Source organism: Gorilla gorilla, chromosome 23, assembly GCF_029281585.2.
Source record: "Gorilla gorilla gorilla isolate KB3781 chromosome 23, NHGRI_mGorGor1-v2.1_pri, whole genome shotgun sequence".
In the NCBI taxonomy this organism is placed as follows: Eukaryota; Metazoa; Chordata; class Mammalia; order Primates; family Hominidae; genus Gorilla; species Gorilla gorilla.
Window position 1 is genome coordinate 29,858,064 of NC_086018.1, and position 20,688 is coordinate 29,878,751.

Genomic DNA, 20,688 nt, shown 5'->3' on the forward strand with positions numbered 1-20,688 from the left:
GGTACCACCCCGCTTCTGGCTGCTTTTACGGCCTGGTGTTGAGTGTCTGCCACTTTTCCAGGTGCATGGTGCAAGCCGTCGGTGGATCTACCATTCTGGGGTCTGGTGAATGGTGGCCCTCTTCTCACAGCTCCACTAGGCAGTGCCCTAGCGGAGACTTTTTCCTTCCACACTGCTCTAGCAGAGGTTCTCCATGAGGGCCCTGCCCCTGAAGCAAACTTCTGCCTCCCCTGAAATCTAGGCAGAGATTCCCAAACCTCAATTCTTGACTTCTGTGCACCTGCAGGCTCAACACCACATAGAAGCTGCCAAGGCTTGGGGCTTACACCCTCTGAAGCCATGCCTGAGCTGTACATTGGCCCCTTTTAGCCATGGCTGGAGTGGTTGGGATGCAGTGCGCAGAGTCCCTAGGCAGCACACAGCAGGAGGCCAGGCCCAGGAAACCAATTTTTCCTTCTAGGCCTCCAGCCCTGTAGTGGGAGGGGCTGCATGAAGGTCTCTGACATGCCCTGGAGACATTTTCCCCATTGTCTTGGTGATTAACATTAAGCTCCTCCTTACTTATGCAAATTTCTGCAGTAGGCTTGAATTTCCTCCCAGAAAATGGGTTTTTCTTTTCTGTCACATCATCAGGCTGCCAAGTTTCCAAACTTTTATGCTCTGCTTCCTCTTGAACACTTTGCCACTTAGAAATTTCTTCCACCAGATACCCTAAATCATCTTCTCAAGTTCAGAGCTTCATAGATCTCTAGGGCAGGGGCAAAATGCCACCAGTCTCTTTGCATAGCAAGAGAGACCTTTACTCCAGTTCCCAACAAGTTGCCCATCTCCATCTGAGACCACTTCAGCCTAGACTTCATTGTCCATATCACTATCAGCATTTTGGTCAAAGCCATTCAACAAGTCTCTAGGAAGTGCCAAACTTTCCCACATCTTCCTGTCTTTTGAGCCCTCCAAGTCGCTGGGAAGTTCCAAACTTTCCCACATTTTCCTGTCTTCTTCTGAGCACCCCCAGACTGTTCCAACCTTTGCCTGTTACCCAATTCCAAAGTCGCTTCCACATTTTCGGGTATCTTTACAGCAGTGCCTCACTCCCCAGTACAAATTTACTGTATTAGTCCATTCTTATGCTACTAATAAAGACATACCAGAGACTGGGTAATTTATAAAGGAAAGAGGTTTAATTGACTCACAGTTCAGCATGGCTGGGGAGGCCTCAGGAAACTTAAAATCATGGTGGAAGGGGAAGCAAACACGTGCTTCTTCACGTGGCAGCAGCAAGGAGAAGTGCAGAGTGGAGGGGAAGGGAAGCCCCTTGTAAAATCGTCAGATCTTGGTGGGCATAGTGGCTCACACCTGTAATCCCAGCACTTTGGGAGGCCTAGGTGGGTGAATCACCTGAGACCAGGAGTTCAAGACCAGCCTAGCCAACATGGTGAAATCCCATCTCTACTAATAATACAAAAATTAGCTGGGCATGGTGGCGCACACCTGTAATCCCAGTGACTCAAGAGGCTGAGGCAGGAGTATTGCTGGAACCTGGGAGGCGGAGGTTGCAATGAGCTAAAATTGCACCACTGCACTCCAGCCTGGGTGACAGAGCAAGACTCCATCTAAAAAAAAAAATAAGTAAATAAAATAAAACCATCAGATCTCATGAGAAGTCACTCACTATCACAAGAATAGCTTGGAGGAAACTGCCCCCATTATTCAGTTACCTCCCACTGGGTCCCTCCCAAGACACATGGGGATTACGGGAACTACAATTTGAGATGAGATTTGGGTAGGGACACAGCCAAACCATATCACTGGGCATGGTGGCGCATGCCTGTAATCACAGCTACTTTGGAGGCTGAGGCACGAGAATAGCTTGAACTCAGGAGGCGGAGGTTGCAGTGAGCCGAGATTGTGCCACTAAACTCCAGCCTGGGTGATAGAGTGAGACTCTGTCTCAACAACAACAACAACAAAATTTGAGCCGGGTTTTAAATTTGAAGATTCCATATAAAAATCTGGATTGTATAGATTGTATATGAATTTTTATATTAAAAAATATAATATACATTATATATATGACATGATACATGATGTTATATAATATGTAAAACAATATATTGTGGATAATATACTGTAGTACTCTCAATGCTCAATTTCAGTTACCCAAGGTCAACTGTGGTCCAAAAATAGACGAGTACAGTGCAATAAGATATTTTGAGAAAGAAAAAGAGAGTCCACATTCACGTAACTTCTCTTACAGTATATGGTATAATTGTTCATTTATTATTAGTTATTGTTGATAATCTGTTACCCTGCCTAATTTATAAATGAAACTTCAGCATAAGTATGTATTTATAGGAAAAAAACATAGTACATACAGGGCTTGGTACTACCCTAGGTTTCAGACATCCACTGGGGATCTTGGAACATATACCCCTCAGATAAGTGAGGACTATTGTAATGCAAAGTTGGCCAGGTGCAGTGGCCCATGCCTGTAATCCTAGCACTTTGAGAGGCCAAGTTGGGCAGATCGCTTGAGCTCAGGAGTTCGAGACCAGCCTGGGCAAAATAGTGAGACCCTATCTCAAAAAAAAATTATAGTTAATATATAAAACCCAGTTTTGCTTGAGGCCGGGCGCAGTGGCTCATGCCTGTAATCCCAGCACTTTGGGAGGCTGAGGCGGGTGGAACACAAGGTCAAGAGATTGAGACCATCCTGGCCAACATGGCGAAACCTCATTTCTACTAAAAATACAAAAATTAGGTGGCGTGGTGGTAGTCCCAGCTACGCGGGAGGCTGAGGCAGGAGAATTGCTTGAACCTGGGAGGCGGAGGTTGCAGTGAGCCGAGATCGCGCCACTGCACTCCAGCTTGGTTACAGAGCGAGACTCCGTCTCAAAAAAAAAAAAAAAAAAAAATCCAGTTTTACTGGATTTACACAGGGTCCACATCTGCACCCAGCCACAGTGAGCTGGCACTTCAGAAGGGGCATATGCCTTGGTTTCACACTCTGGTCTTAAACTTGTCTCACACACTCAGTCATGCTACCTGGCTGGCTTCTCTAGGCCTTTGGGTATGTGGCCTCTTTATAAACAGTAAGTGTAACAGTTGATAAGACACTGTTGGGACCACACTTGGTTGGGAAGGCAGGAAGAGTGTGGTGTCATGGGAGATGGGATTCAAACTGGCGTTGTAGGAAGCAAAGCATTTACATGGGGGTGGGTGAGACTTGAGGAAGAGAAAACATTGCCTTGGGCTGCCTTCCCTGCCCCTCTCCACCTCACAGCTAGATCAGGTTCCTCCCTGTGCTTGCCAGCATCCTGGGCCTACGTCCATCAGAGCACTTACCAGTATTCTGCCGGGAGCCAGTCGTCAGTTGACTTCTCCCTGACTTGACTGTGTGCTCTGAGGCCAGAGGCTGTGTGCCATGCCTGGCACATAGTAGGTGTGTAATGGATATTTATTGAATGATGGGTTGGGGGATGCTGAGGGTCTCCCTGTAGAGATGTGAGGTGAGCATGTTAGGGGAGGCTAGACCTTGACTGTATGGTTTGAGGGTCTGTCATGCCCGCAGGAACCTGCACACATTAGGCTTTCCAGAAGTAACATTGAACAAGCAAGCGTGAGGTATGGTGGGGACATGGAATTGGAAAGACAGTGTGGGAATTTGGATGCTAGGCTGTCCTTACACATTCTCATGGCAAGAGGAATCCTTTGAAAGTTTTAAAAATTCTATTACAGGCCAGGCGTGGTGGCTCACGCCTGTAATCCCAGCATGTTGGGAGACTGAGAGGTCAGGGTTACTTGAGCCCAGGAGTTCAAGATCAGAGTAGGTAACATAGTGAGACCCCATCTCTACAAAAAATTAGCCTAGAGTGGTGGTGAATGCCGAGGTGGGAGGATTGCTTGAGCCTGGGAGGTTTAGGCTAGGCTGTAATTAGCCTCAGTTGCACCACTGCACTCCAGTCTGGGCGACAGCAAGACCCTGTCTCAATAAAAAATGAAAATAAAAATTTTATTAGAAAATTTCAAAGGGATACGAATAATAGACTGGTATAATAAATTCCTGCTTACCCATCATCACGTGGCTTCAGTGAGAATCATCTCATGGCTGACCTTATTTCATTTCTATCCAACTTATGTTTTCCTTTTATTTATTTATTTATTACTATTTTTTTTTTTTTTGAGATGGAGTTTTGCTCTTGTTGCCTAGGCTGGAGTGCAATGGCACGATCTTGGCTCACCGCAGCCTCCATCTTCTGGGTTCAAGTGATTCTCCTGCCTGAGCCTCCCAAGTAGCTGGGATTACAGGCATGCGCCACCACCCCGGCTAATTTTGTATCTTTAGTAGAGATGGGTTTTCTCCATGGTGGTCAGGCTGATCTTGAACTCCCAACCTCAGGTGATCCACCTGCCTCGGCCTCCCAAAGTATTGGGATTATAGGCGTGAGCCACCGAGCCTGGCTTCTTTTATTTTTTTAAATCAAATTCCTGATGTCATTTCCCTTCATCTGTAATATTTCAGAATGTACCTCGGAAAGACAAGTACTCTTTTTAAAAAAAACAAAACCATGGTATTATAATTTACCTTTAAAATTACAACAATTCCTTATCATGAAATAGCCAGTTGGTGTCTTTGGCAGAAGTGGTTTTTTCGGAGATGAGCTCCCTGTGTGGGAAGGCTTGGTGGGCGGGGGGCAGGAGGCAGAGTCCTATCAGGAGGCTCCCGCTAGTCCAGGCAAGAAGCAGCTGAAGCTGGATGGAGGGTGATGATGAGATGGAAAGGAAGGGATGAAGAACATGGCAGGGTGCCTACGGTGAGGGGACAGATGGGAGAAAGAAAATTGGGATAGGTTGGGTTTGTTACTGAGGGCACTGGGTCTTCTTTTGAACATATCTTTATCAGACCAAAGGAAGATGCCAGGACTCTGTGTGGCAATTTCTCCCTGTAACTAATCACAGACTTTTCCCACTGGAAAAGAGAACAAGGAACATATGTTGCTGGGAGGGGTGTCAAGCTGGGGGTGAGGTGAAGGGATCTTATTTTGTCAGTGAGTCATTGTTTAGTATGCACCAAGGAGCCTGTTTCTGCTCACACTGAAGAAGCATATCTTGGGGGTAGTGGTACCCCCAGTGTGAAGGGTGAGATTCTCAGCCAACCCCAAGGCAGGAGGCAGGACAAAGAGACCCAAGACTTCCTCCTTGCCACGGATGACTGCTCCCGGGAGACGTGCTACATTTTCTGAATAGAGGTAGAGTAGAGGGAACCAGACATTTATATAACATTTGTATAACATTTGCTTGCACAGAATTTTTTATTTATGTGTTTTTCTTTTTCTTTCACTGCCCCAGGTTCCGTTTTATTTATTATGCAAAACAACGTACAGCAGCATGAAAGCGATTACAGAATTTCACCTGTAGTCCCACCATCTTAACTGTGTATATTTCTTCCAGTTTTCTTCCCATCTTTATCTGTAGGCATATACATTTAGTCGGGAGTTCTTGTGAAAGACAGAAACCCTGGAATCTTAGCTTTGTGTTGATTAATAGCAGTGGGACCAGTCTGGGCAGCAGGTGCTGGCCAGTGGGCTTTTCTGTTCCTATTAGATGAGGATGACAGCCAAGTCAGGGCAGAGAGAGAGAGACCCCACCAAAGCAGATGGACATTCGTGTTCTGTCCAAGGTGGCTCTAGTACGTGCGTCTTACTCAGGCCTTTCTGGGGAAAGCATGCCAGCAGTGAGCCACAGTGTGCCATCTGCCTGCAGAGGCACGTGAAGGGCGTCTGCGTGCTTTTACCCTTCCTGCTTCTGTGTAGGCTGTGTCTTCCTCCTGCCCACCCTTTAAGGCCCACCCGGTGCATATGTGTCACTACCTCCATGGAGGTGTGGCTAGTGACCCCCTCCTGGCTGAACATACCTGAGCATGCCCTCATGTATGTTCTCATGTATGTTCTCATGCATACACATATGCATTGTACCTGGTGGTTTTGTGGCAGTCCCCTCTTCCTGAGCCATTAGAAGAAGAGCTTCTAAGGGCAAGGACAGGGTCAGTCTTCTTCTCAGAATCCCTGACTCCTAGTCAGTGCATCAACATATAGCAGGTGACTCAGTACATGTGGATTGTCGTGTGCATCAGATGACAAATCCAAGTGGTCACTGGGGATGCAAGAATCTCACAGCATGCGTTTGTGGATGAGGCTTGGAGGAAAACACACTGCATTGTGATAGAAAGAGAGACTGTGGTGTCAGTGGACAAGGAAAATAATCTAACACCTAGTTTTTTGTCCTGTGAATTACACCTTAGAGCATCCAAGTAATTGGTGTGGGGAAGTTTCTCTTTTTAAAATATCCCAGCTAATAAATACAGAAGGAATGATGGACTGTCACTGTGTATAGTCTCTGATGAATGAATGGATCTAGCAAAGATTATCAGTGGCAGCTCACATCATAAGAGAGAGGCAGCCATTCTGGGCCTCCAGGCAGAAGTGCACGGTACCACTTAGGAAGAATAGTGGCCCAAAATTTGACCAAAATCTGCCCAAATCCCTTGATGTAACTTCTGCTTCTCAGGAAGTACAGGGAACAGAAGAACATGTTATATAATAAAGGGATGTAATCAGCACATCCAGACTGTGTAAGTTTACAGGGCTAAAGAGCTACTTTCTTTAACAAATAAATTGCAAGGATAAGGAGAGATGAAGAGGCGCTTATACCTTAAAAAGGACTTAAGAGATATAATGTATGACAATGTAGGGACTTAATTGAGTCTTGCTGGGTTTTGTTTTGTTTTGTTTTGTTTTTTTTAAGATAGAGTCTTGTTGTGTCGCCCAGCCTGCAGTGCTGTGGCACAATCTCGGCTCACTGTAACCTCTGCCTCCCAGGTTCAAGCGATTCTCCTGCCTCAGCCTCCTGAGTAGCTGGGACTACAGACGTGCACCACCACGCCTGGCTAATTTTTGTATTTTTAGTAGAGACAGAGTTTCACCATGTTGGCTAGGATGGTCTCAATCTTCTGACCTCGTGATCCACCCACCTTGGCCTCCCAAAGTCCTGGGATTACAGGTGTGAGCCACTGTGCCCAGCTAAAAAAATTTTTTTGAGACAATTGAGGAAATATTTGACATTCGAAAAATTGTTATCTTTTAGAGATACTGAAATGTTTAAGGATGAAACAATGTGTGAGTTTTGCTTCAAAATATTTCTTTTTTTTTTTTTGAGACGGAGTCTCGCTCTGTCGCCCAGGCTGGAGTGCAGTGGCGTGATCTCGGCTCATTTCAAGTGCCGCTTCCCAGGTTCATGCCATTCTCCTGCCTCAGCCTCCCAAGTAGTTGGGACTATAGGCGCCCGCCACAACGCCCGGCTAGTTTTGTTTGTATTTTTAGTAGAGACGGGGTTTCACTGTGTTAGCCAGGATGGTCTCGATCTCTTGACCTCGTGATCCGCCCGCCTCGGCCTCCCAAAGTGCTGGGATTACAGGCGTGAGCCACTGCGCCTGGCCAACTTCAAAATATTTCATGTGGGTAGGCAGGGTGTATGGATGAAACCGGAATGGCTCTAATGATATAATTTTGGTAAGGGATATGTAGGGGTTCATTATATTGTCCTCTTTAGTTTTGTATATGTTTGTATTTTTTCAGAATGTAAAAAAAAAAAATTTAAGGGAGAGTGCAACAGGTTACTATGGAAACAGATTTTTGCATCCCTGGTATGTGATTACTTCTCATTGAGTAACAAAAGTGTCAGAATTTAAGATAAGAAAAGTGTTGCAAATTGGGTTCTCAGGGAAGCGGACTGAGATGGGGTGTAGCATATAGGATGCTTATTAAGGAGAGCCCTTGGGCGCAACACCTGTGGGAGAGATGGGGAAGAAACCGGAGTGGGTGCCAAGAGAAGCTGGACTACAGCCCAGACCCAGTGACAGCCTCAGGAGATCCCACTGGAACAGCCCTCAGAGATGTGCTGAGTTGGGCCAACACACACACACAAACACACACACTTCATTGCCTATGACACACACACACACACACACACTTCATTGCCTATGGCAGCCCATGCAGCTGGGGCTGTCCCTGAAGGGGCTAACAACTGAGACAGAGCCTCCTAGACAGCCACACACACACACACACTTCATTGCCTATGGCAGCCCATGCAGCTGGGGCTGTCCCTGAAGGGGCTAACAACTGAGACAGAGCCTCCTAGACAGCCACACACACACACACACTTCATTGCCTATGGCAGCCCATGCAGCTGGGGCTGTCCCTGAAGGGGCTAACAACTGAGACAGAGCCTCCTAGACAGCCCTCTTAGTGCTGGGACAACAACAAGGCCATGGTGGAGGGGGCTGGGCCCTGCCTCGCACTGTCCATCACAAGAAGTGATATATATTATAGTAATAATGAAGCACTTAAGACTTCAATGTGAGCCTTCTGAAACCTAACAATAAAACAGTGATATAGTAAAGCAACGTAATTTAATCTAAAATAAAGTGTAGTTAATTTTAGAACAGAAAAAAATTAGGAAAATAAACATGAAAATATTCATTCATGTACATCAGAACCGAGATGGGGTGAGATGTCGTAAGGAAACTGTATTTGTCTTGTGTTATGAGATAATGTCTGTTAGTTTGGTTTGGAGGGTGATGTAGCTATGTACATTTGAAAGATTAACCTATAAATACCTTCAAAATATATAGAAAATTAACACATCTTCTCCTGTTTCATGCTGCATGTTAATGCAGTTTTTTGTTTGTTTGTTTGTTTGTTTGTTTTGTCACACAGGCTGGAGTGCAGTGGCACCATCTCAGCTCACTGCGACCTCTGCCTCCTGGGTTCCAGTGATTCTCGTGCCTTAGCCTCCCGAGTAGCTGCGACTGTAGGCGTGCACTGCCACACCGGGCTAATTTTTTGTATTTTTAGTAGAGATGGGGTTTCACCATGTTGACCAGGCTGGTCTCAAACCCCTGACCTCAGGTGATCCGCCCACCTTGGCTTCCCAAAGTGCGGGGTTTACAGGCATGAGCCACCACACAGTCTTAACATTGAGAATGTGCTTTTGCTGGTATATTAAATAAAAATTGAGAAAAAAGTATTTTTACAAGAATTTTTAAAATGGTGTTCACAGACAGTCACTCAAACCATGTCAGTCCCCTTTTTAAGGTCATATATAAGCACCAGATGCTGCCAGAATGCTTTTAAAGTTGGGCTATTTTCTGATTTACTGTGGAGGACTGGTGATTGTTCAGCGTAATGAATGAAATTAAGGGTATCATGAAGGTCTGGAAAGGGAAACAAGGCAGAAGTGTGTGTTTCAAAGATGACAGCAACAGAGCTGTCTGCATCTTGGCCGACATGGATCCTTCACCAGAGAGCTCTGAGCAAGCTGCTGTCACGTGCTTTTCCTCCTTTCAGGTGCTTGGGAGAACAGCAGGCAGCTGTGCATGGTGGGAAGAGCTCCGCCCAGTCAGCCGAGAGCAGCAGCGTTGCCATGACTCCCACCTACATGGACAGCCCACGAAAGGTAAAGGAAGCCGCGGTAGCTGGGAGCTGTCCTGTGCTCTCAGAGACTCAGTGTGGAGGGTAAAACAGATCGCCCTTCAGATCCAGGATTGCATGTGCTGAGGCTTTGGATGAATTCTACCCTGAACCCTTTAAAGGTTCTATTACTGTTACTACTTTTATATAGGGACTTTCTTATTCACAGTTGTAAGGAAGCTAACTTCTAGTTAAATCCGGATATAAAAAGGTCAGGCATGCTTGTAATCCCAGCACTTTGGGAGGCCGAGGCTGGAGGATCACTTGAGCCCAGGAGTTTGAGACCAGCATACGCAACATAAGGAGACACCATTTCTTAAAAAAATTAAAAATAAAATTAGCTAGATATGGTGGTGTGTACCTGTAGTCTCAGCTACTCAGAAGGCTGAGGTGAGGGGATCCTTAGAGCCCAGGAGGTTGAGGTTGAAGTGAGCCATGATCACACGACTGCGCTCCAGCCTGGGTGACGCAGTGAGACCCTGCCTCAAAAAAATAAAATACAACAGTTAAGCTAAACCTCTTTGGTTCAGTGCCCAAGATCTGGCCTGAGCTTTGTATTTGGCCGTCTGGTTTTCCTTCACCCTCATCTTTAGCTTTCCCAGAGGGGAATAGAAAGCTACTGAAGTAGCTTCCACCAGAACTCGCTCTTCTTTGATAATGAAATTCCCATCAGTTTTCTCAGACTGCTGAGAAATACAGTCAAATGGGAATATCCTGGGGTGGGGGGAAAATACAGAAAACCTGAGGCTTTAGGCCTCTATCAGGAACAAGTACAATAAAGGAGCCAGAAACTCCATGGGTCTTTTAAGACCAATAGACTTGGCTCTGTCAGCTCCTTCTGGGAAATTCAGACTCAGATCATTCTGTTGTGATAGGACAAGCTGACTGTACTTACCTCTCTCTTGTCCCTATCACTGGGAGATGAAGGAGATTCAATACATATATGTTATTTTTCAAAATTGTGGTCAAATGATATATCTGTGTTTATTTTACCTCCATATCATGAAAATTTCCCATGTCATTAAATGTTTTACAAAAGCATGATTTTTAAAAATAATTATATACTTTTTTCTTTCTTTTTTTTCCCCTAAGCAACCCCAAAGAAAAAAATAGCTATATATCATTTTATCATATGAATATGCCTTAATTTATAACTTCTTTTGGTTAAAACTGTAGATGGTGATTTTTAAATGATTTTTGGTATTTTTCTATAAACTTTAAAAATTATTCTACAGTATACCACAGTTATAATGTTGCAGTGAATATGCTTGCAATAATCATTTGACCATACCACTGATTAATTCCTTAGCGTAAATACTGTAATTACACTACATGGGTAGAGGGATAAAAATCTGAGAAAAAGTATCAGCCAAGGCCGTGGGCAACTTGTAAACCAAACGTTGGCAAACCTAAATACATATTTTAGACTTTGTGGCCAAGAGGCAAAGCAAAGCTATTGTGTAAGTATAGTATTTCCATAACCATTTAAAGTTGTAAAAACCATTCCTTTGTTTTTTGTTTTTGTTTTTTTTTTTGAGACGGAGTCTCGCTCTGTTGCCCAGGCTGGAGTGCAGTGGCGCGATCTCAGCTCACTGCAAGCTTTGCCTCCTGGGTTCACGCCATTCTCCTGCCTCAGCCTCCCAAGTAGCTGGGACTACAGGCACCCGCCACCACGCCCAGCTAATTTTTTGTATTTTTTAGTAGAAACAAGGTTTCACTGTGTTAGCCAGGATGGTCTTGATCTCCTGACCTCGTGATCCGCCTGCCTCCGTCTCCCAAAGTGTTGGGATTACAGGTGTGAGCCACTGCGCCCGGCTTTTTTTTTTTTTTTTTTTTTTTTTTGAGACAGTCTTGCTCTGTCACCCATGCTGAAGTGCAGTGGCACAGTCTTGGCTCACTGCAACTGCAACCTCAGCCTCCCGGGTTCAAGCAATTCTCCTGCCTCAGCCTCCCCAGTAGCTGGGATTACAGGCGTGCACCACCATGGCCAGCTAATTTTTTTTATTTTTAGTAGAGACAGGGTTTCACCGTGTTGGCCAGGTTGGTCCCAAACTCCTGACCTCAAGTGATCCACCCACCTCAGCCTCCCAAAGTGCTGGGATTACAGGCGTGAGCCACCATGCCCAGCCGTAAAAACCATTCTTAGCTCACTGGCTGTAAAAAAATCAGAGGGCTGGCCAGATTTGGCCTGCAAGCTGTAGTTTACCAACTGCTGCTCTAGGGAGTGGCATTAGGTACCAAGGACAGTCTGTGTGTAAGGAATGATCTGCTGACCATGAGTCTTTTCACCTGAACTCCTTCACATGTACATAAACCTCAACACCATCAGCACCTCTGCTTCTATATGTTCTGGCAGTTAGAAGGGACACAGTGGAACGAGATACAAATTACCCTGTGTGCTGTCCACTAGGTTTTGCCTCTACTCATTGCCATCTTTGAGGGTCAGAAACAGTGCTGAGGACATGACTGAAAAGCAGAGAAATTATAGTCGCAAATATATTAGATTGCTGTTTAGAACCCTCTCCTGATCGTCCAGGTGAACACTAAAATCCACATGCATGATCCATCAGTAGGGCTGGAAGTAAACTCCTGAATAGTCAAGGGGAAACAAAATGCTATGAGATGGCCAAAGCAAAGAGCCCTGCTGACATGCTCAGAAATGCCCAACTGTTTCCCCAAGGAACACTTCATGTTAGAATGCGTTGGGGGTACCTGCATCAGCATCTCTGCAGCCACAAGTTTCCAAGGTTTCGTGTTGGAGTTTGCAGTCACTTATGGGAAGTGGCAGCAGTATCAATAAAATGGGCACCCAAATATTTCAGTTATTCTACCTTTGGAATTGAGGAAAAGTTCCAGAAAAGCAGAGAACTTGAGATGTGTCAAGTGCCATTCCTGAATTTCTATGATAACCAGACATAAAAAGTAAAAAGATTTCGAAAGAGGGTACTACTTAAGAATGATGTAAGGAGGGGTCATTGAAAAAGTCCTCCGTGTCATTTTTGTTTCACAGACATGGCTGCTTGAATTCCACAAGGGTAGGGTAGGGAGGGAATGACAGCTTTGGAAAGCCCCTCACAATGTGAGTGCTTGTGTATCTGACATTATATATGTCTTAGCTTGCTGATGATTTTGTTACACAACCAGTGGAGGAGAAGGTATGGCTGCTTCTGTATCCCCTGTTTGCTAAAAAAAACTAAGCAAGAACTTACCCTGCCTTGAATCCTCTCCTCCCATCTGGCTGCCATGTTTAGTAACAGGCAGAAAAAACCTCCTGGCTCAATGTATCTCTCCAAGAGGGCGACTGGTCACCCAGCCAGGTGGGAGGCCAGGATGTTGCCACCAAAGCCCTTACCCTGCAGCCCCACCAAGCTGCTCTGCGGCCTTTTCATCTTCCTTGGCATAGGTCTGAAGGAATTTCAGAGCTATGTGGGAGGGTGAGAGCATCCAAGCCACACTCTGATGAGACCTGAGAGAGCTTGGACACACCTTCCAACCTGGGTGCTTTCTCCCACACAGATGGGATATTCTGCCCAGGAAGGTGTGAGTTTCTGCTAAAGCTTTGCATTTGGATATTGTCTTTCTGGGTGGAGCTCTCTCTCTCTCTCTTTTTTTTTTTTTTAATTTTCCCTATCCTCTTCATACGTCCTTGTTTCTCTCCTTCCCTCCTTGTTTTTATTTTTATTTTTTGTTTTTTATACCTGTCTCCTTCCCCTGATGGTTAATCACTGGTACACATTCCGTTTCTTCGCTTCCTTGCAACTGCTGCTGCTGCTTCCTCCTCCTCTGACTTCAGGACGGGGCCTTCTTTATGGAGTTTGTCCGCAGCCCACGCACAGCATCGTCCGCCTTCTACCCTCAGGTTAGTCCAACTCCAGGGCTTCGCATGCCTGTCCCACTGGCAGACGCCATGAGCTGGCCTTCTGTTAGGCTCTGAACACATGGAATTGGGCTGCAACTAAGTTTGGGGGACAGTTGAACTTGAATTTGGTCTCAGAGTTGTACATTCCCTTCCATGTTGTTTGTGGCGGCGAAGGGGGTGATGGAAGAGATTAATGTAGAAGAACATATGATTGTACCAGTGATGACTCAAGTGTTTCTCATCACTGTCTGTTTCACATAGTTGTCACTGATTCTCTGCCACTTTGCAGCATCTTCACTTTTAGGTTTTATGAGCAACATGAAATATGCTTAGTTAAGAGCTGAACACTTATTTTTTTCCCCTCCCAATACAACCAGATAAATTTATAACAGTGTGGCAGGAAGTGGTGAAAAAACACAGCAAATATTTATTAATAGGCATGTGCTAATGCATAGGCCAAAGGTGTAGCTCACCTAGCTTCTGGATTTCACTTAAATTATTTGTCAGTTAAAAGATTTGGATGAGCCGGGTGCGGTGGCTCACGCCTGTAATCCCAGCACTTTGGGAGGCCGAGGCGGGCAGATCACCTGAGGTCAGGAGTTCGAGACCAGCCTCAACATGGAGAAACCCCATCTCTACTAAAAATACAAAAAATTAGCTGGGCGTGGTGGTGCATGCCTGTAATCCCAGCTACTCGGGAGGCTGAGGCAGGAGAATTGCTTGAACCTGGGAGGTGGAGGTTGCAGTGAGCCGAGATCGTGCCATTGCACTCCAGCCTGGGCAACAAGAGCGAAACTCTATCTCAAAAAATAAATAAATAAATAAAAATAAAAATAAAAGATTTGGACGAGGCCAGGCACAGTGGCTCACACCTGTAATCCTAGCACTTTGGGAGGCCAAGACAGGAGGATCACTTGAGGTCAGGAGTTTGAGACCAGCTGGGCCAACATGGCAAAACCCCATCTCTACTAAAATTACAAAAAGTAGTCGGGCATGGTGGCACATGCTGGTAATCCCAGCTACTCAGGAGGCTGAGGCAGGAGAATCGCTTGAACCCAGGAGGCAGAGGTTGCAGTGAGCCAAAATTGCACCACTGCACTCCAGCCTGGCGACAGAGCCAGAGTCCGTCTCAAAAAAAAAAAATAATAATAATAATAAAATAGAATTTTTTAAAATGAGAAAAGAAAAAGTTGTTAGCTGGTTAGTGGGCATATAGCTAGTGAGTGACTGAGCTCTTATATCATTCTGCCCACTGCACTGGGAGGGTAAGGGTTTAGTTAACATTGGAACAGGTCAGAGGTACCATGCCTTTCTGTGTAGGTCTTCGGATATCCCTACCTGCCTCTTCCCAGTCAGCTGTGTAACCATAGGCAAATCCCTGTAAGGACCTTTGAGTCCTAATCTAAGCATCTCTAAAATCTGAGTGTGGGTAGCACACTGTGTTTTTGGTTTAAAACAAACATTGGTTGATCCTTTTCACCTTTTACTTTCTTTTTTTTAGAGGTAGTATCTTACTCGGTTGTCCAGGCTGGAGTCCAGCCTCAGCGTCCCAAGTAGCTGGGAGTATAGGTATGAACCACCATACCCAGCTAATTTTTTATTTTTTTAGAGGTAGGGTCTTGCTATGTTGCCCGGGCTGGTCAACTCCTGGTGTCAAGTGATTCTCCTGCCTTGGCCTCCCAAAGCACTGGGATTACAGGCATGAGCCACTGTGTCTGGCCATTAACCTTTTACTTTGTGGTTTTTTGTTTTTGTTTTGAGACAGAGTTTCACTCTAGCTGCCCAGGCTGGAGTGCAGTGGTTCAGTGTCAGCTCACTGCCACCTCCACCTCGAAGGTTCAAGCATTTCTCTTGCCTCAGCCTCCCCAGTAGCTAGGATTACAGGTGTGCACCACAACGCCCGGCTAACTTTTGTATTATTAGTAGAGAAGGGGTATCGCCATGTTGGCCAGGCTGGTCTTGAACTCCTGACCTCAGGTGATATGCCCACCTTGGCCTCTGAAAGTGCTAGGATTACAGGCGTGAGCCATTGTGCCTGGCCACCTTTTACATTCTTATAGGAGACTGTTATGGAAAGTTTTAGACTCAGGAGAGGCACACAAATAAGGATTATATTACCCACCAGGTGTTTTGTTGAAAAGGCAGGAAGTGAGGTGGGAAGATCACTTGAGCCCAGGAGAATAAGACCAGCCTGGACAATATCGTAAAACCCTGTCTGTAATTTTTTTTAAATATATACATAAAAAAATCATATTAGGAGGCCAAGGCTGACGTATCACTTGAGGTCAGGAGTTCGAGACCAACCTGGTCAATATGGTGAAACCCCATCTCTAATAAAAATACAAAAATTAGACCGGGATCGTGGCGTGCACCTGTAGTCCCAGTTACTTGAGAGGGTGAGGGAGGAGAATTGCTTGAACCTAGGAAGCAGAGGTTGCAGTGAGCCGAGATTGTGCCACTGCACTCCAGCCTGGGCAACAGAGTGAGACTCCATCTGAAAAAAAACAAAAAAAAATTATATCAGAAGTAGTAAGAGCTCATTATACATACACAAAATTAAATTGCACTTTATTTATTATTTACTGTGGTAAAATACACAACATAAAACTTGCTTTGTGTATTTTCTGATGTGCAGCATAGAATGGAGGAGGGAGGCCAATGGAGTCAGTTGGATGCTTTCTTTTTTTTTTTTTGAGTGGGAATTTCATTCTTGTTGCCCAGGCTGGAGTTCAATGGCGCAGTCTCTGCTCACTGCAACCTTAGCCTCCCGGGTTCAAGTGATTGTCCTGCCCCAGCCTCCCTAGTAGTTGGGATTACAGGCACGCACCACCATGCCCGGCTAATTTTTTGTATTTTTAGTAGAAATGGGGTTTCACCATGTTAGGCTGCTCTCGAACTCCTAACCTCAGGTGATCCACTTGCCTCAGCCTCCCAAAGTGCTGGGATTACAGGCAGGAGCCACCACCACACCTGGCCCAGATGGCTGCTTTCAAATCTTGACCTCTATGCAATGTCAGGGAGCTGTGTTAGGCACATGAATTAACCTTCTGAACCTGTTTCTTCATTAAAATATATTTATTTATTTATTTATTTATTTATTTACTGTGTGTATTTCTTTATTTGTAAAAGGAAATAAAAAATAATTTCTTTGTAGGGTTGTTCTGAGGATTAGAAATAATATCCATTTCTCAGTCGTGCGTGGTGGCTCAAGCCTATAATCCCAGCACTTTGGGAGGCCAAAGTACTGGGATCTCACTTTTTTTTGAGATGGAGTCTTGCTCTGTTGCCCAGGCTCAAATGCAGTGGTGCGATCTCAGCCCACTGTAACCTCCGCCTCCTGGGTTCAATTGATTCTTCTGCCTCAGCCTCCCAGGTAGCTAGGACTACAGGCATCTGCAACCACAGCCAGATTTTTTTTTGTATTTTTAGTAGAGATGGGGTTTCACCATGCTGGCCAGGCTGGTCTCCAACTCCTGACCTCAAGTGATCCACCCGCCTTGGCCTCCCAAAGTGCTGGGATTACAGAAGTGAGCCATCGCACTTGGCCTAATTTTGTAGTTTTAGTAGAGACGGGGTTTTGCCATGTTGGCCACGCTGGTCTCGAACTCCTGACCTCAGGTGATCTACCCGCCTCGGCCTCCCAAAGTGCTGGGATTACAGGCGTAAGCCACCGCACCCAGCCGTATTTTTTTTATCTTATTGTATGTCTGTTTGTTAGTAGCCTCACCTTTTTTGGAATGATGTAAGATGTAAAAATATAAGTAACGCCAGGCGCAGCAGCCCACACATGTAATCCCAGCACTTTGAGAGGTGGAGGCAGGAAGATCCCTATTAGTCCAGGAGTTTGAAATCAGCCTGGGCAACACAGTGAGACCTTGTCTTTACAAAAAATAAAAATAAATTAGCTGGGTGTCGTGGTGCATGCCTGCGGTCTCAGTTATTTGAGAGACTGAAGAGGGAGGAGTGCTTGAGTCTGGGAGGTTGAGGTGGGGACAGTGACCATGATTGTGCTACTGCACTCCAGCCCGGGCGACAGAGCAAGACCTGTCTCAAAACAAAACAAAACAAAACATATATATATAACCATTTGGAGCGAGGGGTTAGGATGGACACATAGAGGAAGGAGGCTGCCTCTGTGACAAAATTCATATCAATTGAGATAGCAAATTCCGAGCACCTGCTGGGTGTAGGGCTGTGCCAAGTGTTGTGGGAAATAACAGGGATGAATAAAATCCTTTATGAATATTAATGCCTGTCTTTGCTCACCGCTAGATGGCAAGCTTCATGAGGGCAGAGAGAAGGTTTTAATTTGGGATAATATTCGCCTTCCCTAATCTTAACCTTGGAGAACATCTGAGCTGTGGGTCTGCAAGTTATTCCCAAGCTTTCCCTCTCTGCAAGGCATATGGGATTCTGTTGTGGATCCCTTTGCAATGCCTCTGTCTGCGTGGCAGGAGCTGAGTGACTGGAAAGCAGGAGCCCACTTAGCCCATTTGTCTCCGGGTAAGACAAAGGAGAGTGTCATCTCTACCGGCCTCCAGGCACAGTGGAGAGCTGGGCTGGCAGATCCAGCTGTTTCCTTGTAGCTGATGACCCACGAGCCTGAGAAAGTGGGGCTGTGACAAGCCCACGAGGTGGAAGGTAGAAGACCCGTGGGGGGTGCCTGTGGTGGGTGGTGCTAATCTCAGAGGCATCTCTAACAGGGTTCCCTCCCTTACTTTCTCCTGTAGCTTGGGAGTGCCAGAAAGTGGGGGGAAATTGGGGATTGGTGCTGCTGCTGAGAGGTTTGGATTTTTTTTAATCAAACGACAGACTTGGATTTTGCCATTTTTTTCAATTAATGTCTTCTTTCTATTCTAGGATCCAATCTTGGGTACCACATTGCCTGGCTTCCCAGTCTCTTCTAATCTGTGACTGTTTCTCAGGCTTTCCTTACATTTTTCTTTCTTTTTTGAGACAGTCTCGCTCTGTCGCCAGGCTGGAGTGCAGTGGCGCGATCTCTGCTCACTGCAACCTCCGCCTCCCGAGTTCAAGCGATTCTCCTGCCTCAGCCTCCCAAGTAGCTGGGATTACAGGCACACGCTGCCATGCCCAGCTAATCTTTGTATTTTTAGTAGAGACAGGGTTTCACCATGTTGGCCAGGATGGTCTCCATCTCCTGACCTTGTGATCCGCCCACCTTGGCCTCCCAAAGTGCTGCGATTACAGGTGTGAGCCACCACGCCCAGCCCTTTCCTTACTTTTTAAAATGACCTTCACAGCCTTGAGGAGTCCTGGCCAGGTGTCCTGTAGAATGTCCCCAAATCTGGGTTTGTCCGAGGTTTTTTTTCATGGTTAGACTGGAGTTACAGATACTCAAAAAGAATACCCCAGAGGGGAAGTGCCCTCCTCATCACATCACATCAGTAGGTACCTGAGATCCACACAACATCACTGGCGACGATAATCTTCATCACTCCTTCATCACTTGGTTAATGTCATATTTGTTAGCCATCTCTACTATGAAGTTACTATTTTTTCCTTTTTTATACTCCATTTTTTGGAGGCACATCACTAAGTCTAGCCCACTCTAAAGCGGAGGGGGGAGTATCTACATATGTTCAATGGAGTCCTTTTTTTGGACAAGGTTCATAAGATTCTTAAGATGAAAGGCATCTCCCTTTACTTGGCTCTTTGCCAGGCATCTACGTGCGACATCTGCCATTCTCTCCATCCTACCTGCCATTTATCTTTGTTCACCACTGATCTTATTCCAAAAAGTTATTTCATGTGGATCATGGAAGTAAATGCAACCCCTAAAATAAAAACATGACTAGATGGGGGAAATTCAGGTAAAGAAAAAAAATAAGACAGGATGTAATATAAGGCCTTGTAAAGTAGATAGAATTTTGTGCCAAATTCAGCTCTGGACCTCCTGGTAGCCAAAGAAAAGTGGGAAACCTCTGTTCCAAGACTCATAGTGGTTATAAAATAAAGACAGCCAGATTCCTTGGGAGAAGCATACCTTTTCCTGGTATTAGGATCTAAACAAAATGCCTTTTCTGTGCAGCCTCTTAAAAGATACACATTGTGTGATACATAGATAGAGCAGAGGTCAGGAAACTATGGGGCAGATCTGGTCTACCATCTGCTTTTGTAAATAAAGTTTTATTGTAATAGAGCCACACCCATTCATTTACATATTGCCTATGGCTGCTTTCTCACTTTCTTACTCAAAGTTGAGTAGTTGTGACAGAGACCATATGGCCCACAAAGCCTGAAATATTTACTATCTGGTCTCTTGCAAAAAATGTTTCCCAATTCCTGATCCAGAGGACAACTCTTTAACCACCCCCTACCCCCGCTCCCACCAAAATAGGACTGCAGGACTAATGTGCATTTCTGGTAATGGCCTTCAGGTTAGGCTGGTAGAGCAATTCTTGTTATAGTACACGAGAGAACCCCACTACAGGGGCCCAGAAGGCAATGCCTAAGAGCCACTCTTATATGCATAAGAGCTAGTTCTAGTCCCCTTTAGTTAGCTTATTCTCATTTAAATTTACGGCATGGTCTCATTTAAATTTACAGCATGGTAAACCTTACTGGTTAGAGGCAGGTGGTAATTGGTAATTGCAAGCTGTCTCTTGCTGCGTTTCTCTGTGTGTTTATGGTGCCAGCAAAACCTGTGTGGTCCTTTTTATTATTATTGTTATTTTTTTAACAAATCATTGAGCCTGCTATAGAACAGCAAAATGGTTCTATGAGAACCAGGAGGAACTTTACCCCCCAAGGGACATTTGGTAATATCTGGAGACATTTTTATTTGTCATAATTGGGGGTTGGGGCTGATAGTATTACTGGCATCAAGTGGGTAGAAGCCAGGGATGCTTCTGAACATCCAACAATGCACAGGACAGCCCCCCACAGCAAACAGTTATCTGACCCCGGAGGGCAATACTGCTGAGACTGAGAAGCCTTGTTTTATTTTCTTCATTTTATTTATTTATTTTTTTGAGACAGGGTCTCTCTCTGTCGCCCAGGCTGGAGTGCAGTGGCAGGATCCCAGCTCACAGCAACCTCCGCTTCCCGGGTGAAGCAGTCTTCTCACTTCATTCTCCCAAGTAGCTGGGACTACAGGCGTGTGCCACCACGCCTGGCTAATTTTTGCATTTTTTGTAGAAATGGGGTTTCACCGTGTTGCCAAGGCTGGCCTCGAACTCCTGGACTCAAGTGATCCACTCGCCTTCACCTCCCAAAGTGCCGAGATTACAGGCGTGAGCCACCGCACCCAGCTGAGAAGCTTTGTTTTAGAAAGCAATTTTT

At 45.4% G+C, this 20,688-nt stretch overlaps 1 protein-coding gene across 18 annotated transcripts in view; it reads left to right on the forward strand.

The window, feature by feature from the left end:
* The window catches only part of DEPDC5 (DEP domain containing 5, GATOR1 subcomplex subunit), a 155,484-nt gene that overhangs the window by 94,381 nt on the left and 40,415 nt on the right, over positions 1 to 20,688 (forward strand). For 11 of the 18 annotated variants that reach the window (XM_031005537.3, XM_031005531.3, XM_019018725.4 and 8 more), the window contains 2 exons: positions 9,405 to 9,513; positions 13,321 to 13,386. In XM_031005537.3, coding sequence (XP_030861397.1) covers positions 9,405 to 9,513; positions 13,321 to 13,386 — 175 coding nt within the window. The remainder of the gene's footprint in view (positions 1 to 9,404; positions 9,514 to 13,320; positions 13,387 to 20,688) is intronic. The other 7 variants (XM_019018726.3, XM_031005532.3, XM_031005534.3 and 4 more) reach the window with 1 other exon arrangement.